This window comes from Apteryx rowi, unplaced genomic scaffold (assembly GCF_003343035.1).
Source record: "Apteryx rowi isolate R43461 unplaced genomic scaffold, aptRow1 scaffold_662, whole genome shotgun sequence".
NCBI classification, from domain to species: Eukaryota; Metazoa; Chordata; class Aves; order Apterygiformes; family Apterygidae; genus Apteryx; species Apteryx rowi.
Window position 1 is genome coordinate 257,317 of NW_020450941.1, and position 4,153 is coordinate 261,469.

Sequence of the window (4,153 nt, forward strand, 5' to 3'; positions counted from 1 at the left end):
TGGTGGTGGTGGTGATGGTGGTGGTGGTGATGGTGGTGGTGATGGTGGTGGTGATGGTGGTGATGGTGATGGTGGTGGTGGTGGGCTCCTTCCCAGCCCCGCTGACCCTTCTCCCGTCCCCTATGCCCAGATCTCCTGGGAGGCCCCCGTGGACAAGAAAGCCGAGTGCATCCAGAAGGGGAAAAACAACCAGGTGGGAGCCGGCYGGCCGCGGTGGCGGGGGGCCGGGACGTCGGGACCCGCCGCCCCCCCACCCCGTTGACGGAGCGTTTCTCCCCCAGACCGACTGCTTCAACTACGTGCGCTTCCTGCAGAGCTACAACAGCTCCCACCTCTACGCCTGCGGCACCTATGCCTTCCAGCCCAAGTGCGCCTACATCGTGAGTACGGCCGCCCGCGCCGCCACTCGGCCCTGTCCCCGTCCCCGTCCCTGTCCCCGGGGCCAGCCCTGGCCCTGGCTGCTGCTCCTTGTGGAAGCGTCGGCCCCGGCTGCTCCCCGGCTCTGGGAGCATCCTCCAGGGGTGCTTCCATCCCCGGGAGCGTTGTTCAGGGGTGCCCCTGTCCCAGGCACGTTGTTCAGGAGCATTGTCCAGGGGTGCCCCCATCCCTGAGAGCATCATCCATAGGTGTCCCCGTCCCCAGGAGCATCATCCATGGGTGCCCCCATCCCCAGGAGCATCATCTACAGGTGCCCCTGTCCCAGGGGCATCATCCATGGGTGCCCCCATCCCTGGGAGCATTGTCCAGGGGTGCCCCTGTCCCAGGAGCATCGTCCATGGGTGTCCCCATCTCCGGGAGCGTCGCTCAGGGGTGTCCGCGTGCCGGGGGCCGGTTTGGGCACGGCGGACGCGAGCAGGGGTGGGATTCAAACCCCATCTCTGGTGCCCCGCAGGAGCTGTCCGGCTTCACCCTGGACCAAGTGGCTTTCGAGGACGGCAAAGGGAAGTGTCCGTACGACCCCACCAAGGGACACACCGGCCTCATCGTGGGTAGGTGGCACCCCGGGGAGGGGGGGAGCCGGGGTGGGGGGCGCCCGCCCCGTCGCTGAGCCCTCGCCTTGCAGACGGCGAGCTCTACTCGGCCACCTTCAACAACTTCCTGGGCACCGAGCCCGTCATCCTCCGCAACTTGGGACCTCACTACTCCATGAAGACGGAGTATCTCACCTCCTGGCTGAACGGTAGGACTGGGCGCCGCGGGGCAGGCACGGGGGCCCCCCCAAGCCGCGCGCTGCTACCCTCCCCGTCTGCCCTGCAGAGCCCCACTTCGTGGCCTCGGCCTACGTGCAGGAGAGCGCGGCCAGCAGCACCGGCGACGACGACAAGGTTTACTTCTTCTTCAGCGAGCGGGCCGTGGAGTATGACTGCTACGCCGAGCAAGTGGTGGCCCGCGTGGCCCGGGTCTGCAAGGTACGGCGGGACGGGGACRCCGGGGAGGGGCGGCGGGGCCGCCGCGCCCGCCCTGGCCGGCGGGAGACTTAAAGCGGGCCGGGGCGGCAGGGCAGCCCGCGTGCTGGCGCTCGGTGCCTGCGGACCTCGCCGCCATGTCCACGCCCCTCGGGTGCCCAGGGGGACGTTGGCGGCGCCCGCACGCTGCAGAAGAAGTGGACGACCTTCCTCAAGGCCCGCCTGGTGTGTTCGGCGCCCGAGCAGCAGCTCCACTTCAACCGCCTCCAGGCCGTCTTCACCCTGCCCGGGGCCGACTGGCAGGACACCGCTTTTTTCGGGGTCTTCCAGGCCCGTTGGTGAGCGCGTGGGGCACGGTGGGACGCGGCACCCTGGTGCCCGTGGGTCCCATCCGTCCCCAAAAGCTGCCCTGTCCCTGCAGGGGGGACGTGGACGTCTCAGCGATCTGCCGGTACCACATCCTGGAGGTGAAGAAAGCCTTCGAGGGGCCCTACAAGGAGTATCGGGAGCAGGCCCAGAAGTGGGGCCGGTACTCGGACGAGGTGCCGAGTCCCCGTCCCGGGGCGGTGAGTGCCGGAGGCGGYGGGGGAAAGGCCTGGCGTGGTCCGGCGCTGGCTCCACGCCTGACCGTGCCCTCCGTCCCGCAGTGCATCACCGACTGGCACCGCCAGAACGGCTTCGCCAGCTCCCTGGAGCTGCCCGACAACACCCTCAACTTCGCCAAGAAGCACCCGCTGATGGACGAGCCCATCCTGCCCCACCGCGGGCGCCCGCTGCTGCTCAAGAAGGATGCCAACTTCACCCAGCTGGTGGTGGACAGGGTGCCCGGGCTGGACGGCACCGTCTACGAGGTGCTCTTCATCGGCACAGGTACCCACCGGGCGGTTGGGCGCCGCGCGGGAGCATCTCCGGGGCTGGGGCCACTGCTGATGCCCGCCCGCCTCGTCCCGCAGGTGACGGGTGGGTGCACAAGGCGCTCAACCTGGGCACTCACATCCATCTCGTGGAGGAGCTGCAGGTCTTCGAGCCGGCCCAGCCCGTGGAGAGCTTGGTCCTGGCTGGCCGGAAGGTGAGTGGCATCACGGGGAAGGCGGGGCTGGTGGCCGGGGGGCTGGCGGTGGCCTTCACTGTCCCCCTCCACCCTCGCAGAAGCTGCTCTTCGCCGGCTCCCGTTTCCAGGTGGCCCAGCTGCCCCTGGCCGACTGCAGCCGCTACCAGTCGTGCACGGACTGCGTGCTGGCCCGYGACCCCTACTGCGCCTGGAGCCGCAACGCCAGCCTCTGCGTCCACGCCGAGGGCCTCAACGGGTGAGGAGGCACCCATGGGTGCCCCGGGGGGGGGGCCGTGGCACGGGGCTCCCGTAACCTCTGCTACCTGCTCCCACAGGTCCCAGCTGGTCCAGGACGTGCTGAGCTCCGACACCCGCGCCTGCACCCTGCCGCAGGTGGCCAAGCAAGGTGAGACCCCATCGTCATCTCCCCCGGGTGGGAGCCGGCTCTGGGGTATCTCCCCACCTTGATGGTTTCTCCCCACCTTGATGGTGTCTCCCCATCCCATGTGTCCACCTTCCTGGTGCCGGCGGCTCCCGGCCTGACTGGTCGCCTCTCCGGTAGGACCCATCACGCCCAAGAACGTGACGGTGGTGGCCGGCACCGACCTGGTGCTGACGTGCCGCCTGGGCTCCAACCTGGCCCGGGCGCTGTGGACCTTCGAGGGCCGGGCGCTGGCGGCCGAGCAGGCGCTGGTGCTGCGCGACGCCCGCCTGCGAGCCCTGGTGGTGCCGGGCGCCGGCGCTCAGCACAGCGGTACCTACCGCTGCTTCTCGGAGGAGCAAGGCGCCCGGGTGAGCGGCGAGGCGTACCGGGTGACGGTGCTGGCGGGCGCCGGGCTGCCGCTGGAGACGCGGGCACCGCTGGAGAGCCTGGGGCTGGTGTGGGTGGTGGCCGTGTGCCTGGGCGCCCTGTGCCTGGTGCTGGCGCTGGCCGTGCTCTCGCTGTGGCGGCGGCTGCGCGAGGAGCTGGGCAAAGGCGCCAAGGCCATCGAGAGCACCTTGGTGTACCCCATCGAGCTGCCCAAGGAGCCGCCGAGCCCGCGCTTCGCCCCCAGCACCGCTTCCGATTCGGATGAGAAGCTCTGGGATCCGGCTAGCTACTACTACTCGGACGGCTCGTTGAAAATCGTGCCGGGCCACGCTTCGGCGTGCCGCAACGGCATCCCCGTGGCCGCCGCCGCCGCCGCCGCCGTCTCGCCGCCCAGCGGCATCCCTGGGCAGCCGCTGCACTCGCCCACCCGCATCCACCTGGGCCCGCTGCGCGGCTCCTCGTCCAACGGCTACATCCGGCTGGCGCTGGGCGCCGACGAGCGGCCGCCCTGCGCCGACCTGGCCGAGGAGCTGCGGCGCAAGCTGCAGCAGCGCCAGGCGCTGCCCGACTCCAACCCCGAGGAGTCGTCGGTCTGAGCCCGCCGCCGGGGCCCCGCCGCCGTCGCAGCCGCTACCTCAGGGCGCCCGCCGCCGCCGTGGGACCCGCAGCCCCCCCACCCAGGGCACCCGCTTCGGGTACCGCCGCCGGGCGCCGCGTCCCCGTCGCTTCTCGGGACGACTCCGCCGCGGGCGGGTTTAGGGTTAATTTTCGCGGCCCGTGGACTCTTTTTTTTTTTTCTTTCTTTTTAAAAATAAAACGCCCAGCCGCCGCCTCGAGGGGGCCGAGGCGGCGAGCGCGGGGCTGTAAATAGCCCCCCCCCTCCTC

The 4,153-nt window shown here is 70.4% G+C and overlaps 1 protein-coding gene across 1 annotated transcript in view; it reads left to right on the top strand.

The window, feature by feature from the left end:
- The window catches only part of SEMA4C (semaphorin 4C), a 5,776-nt gene extending 1,912 nt beyond the window's left edge, over positions 1-3,864 (top strand). Inside the window, exons 2-13 of the mRNA XM_026085274.1 lie at positions 131-193; positions 282-380; positions 893-989; positions 1,064-1,180; positions 1,258-1,409; positions 1,569-1,744; positions 1,828-1,972; positions 2,054-2,276; positions 2,360-2,475; positions 2,556-2,713; positions 2,793-2,863; positions 3,020-3,864. Of these exons, the coding sequence (XP_025941059.1) occupies positions 131-193; positions 282-380; positions 893-989; positions 1,064-1,180; positions 1,258-1,409; positions 1,569-1,744; positions 1,828-1,972; positions 2,054-2,276; positions 2,360-2,475; positions 2,556-2,713; positions 2,793-2,863; positions 3,020-3,864 (2,262 nt within the window). The remainder of the gene's footprint in view (positions 1-130; positions 194-281; positions 381-892; positions 990-1,063; positions 1,181-1,257; positions 1,410-1,568; positions 1,745-1,827; positions 1,973-2,053; positions 2,277-2,359; positions 2,476-2,555; positions 2,714-2,792; positions 2,864-3,019) is intronic.
- The last annotated feature ends 289 nt before the right edge of the window (positions 3,865-4,153 follow it).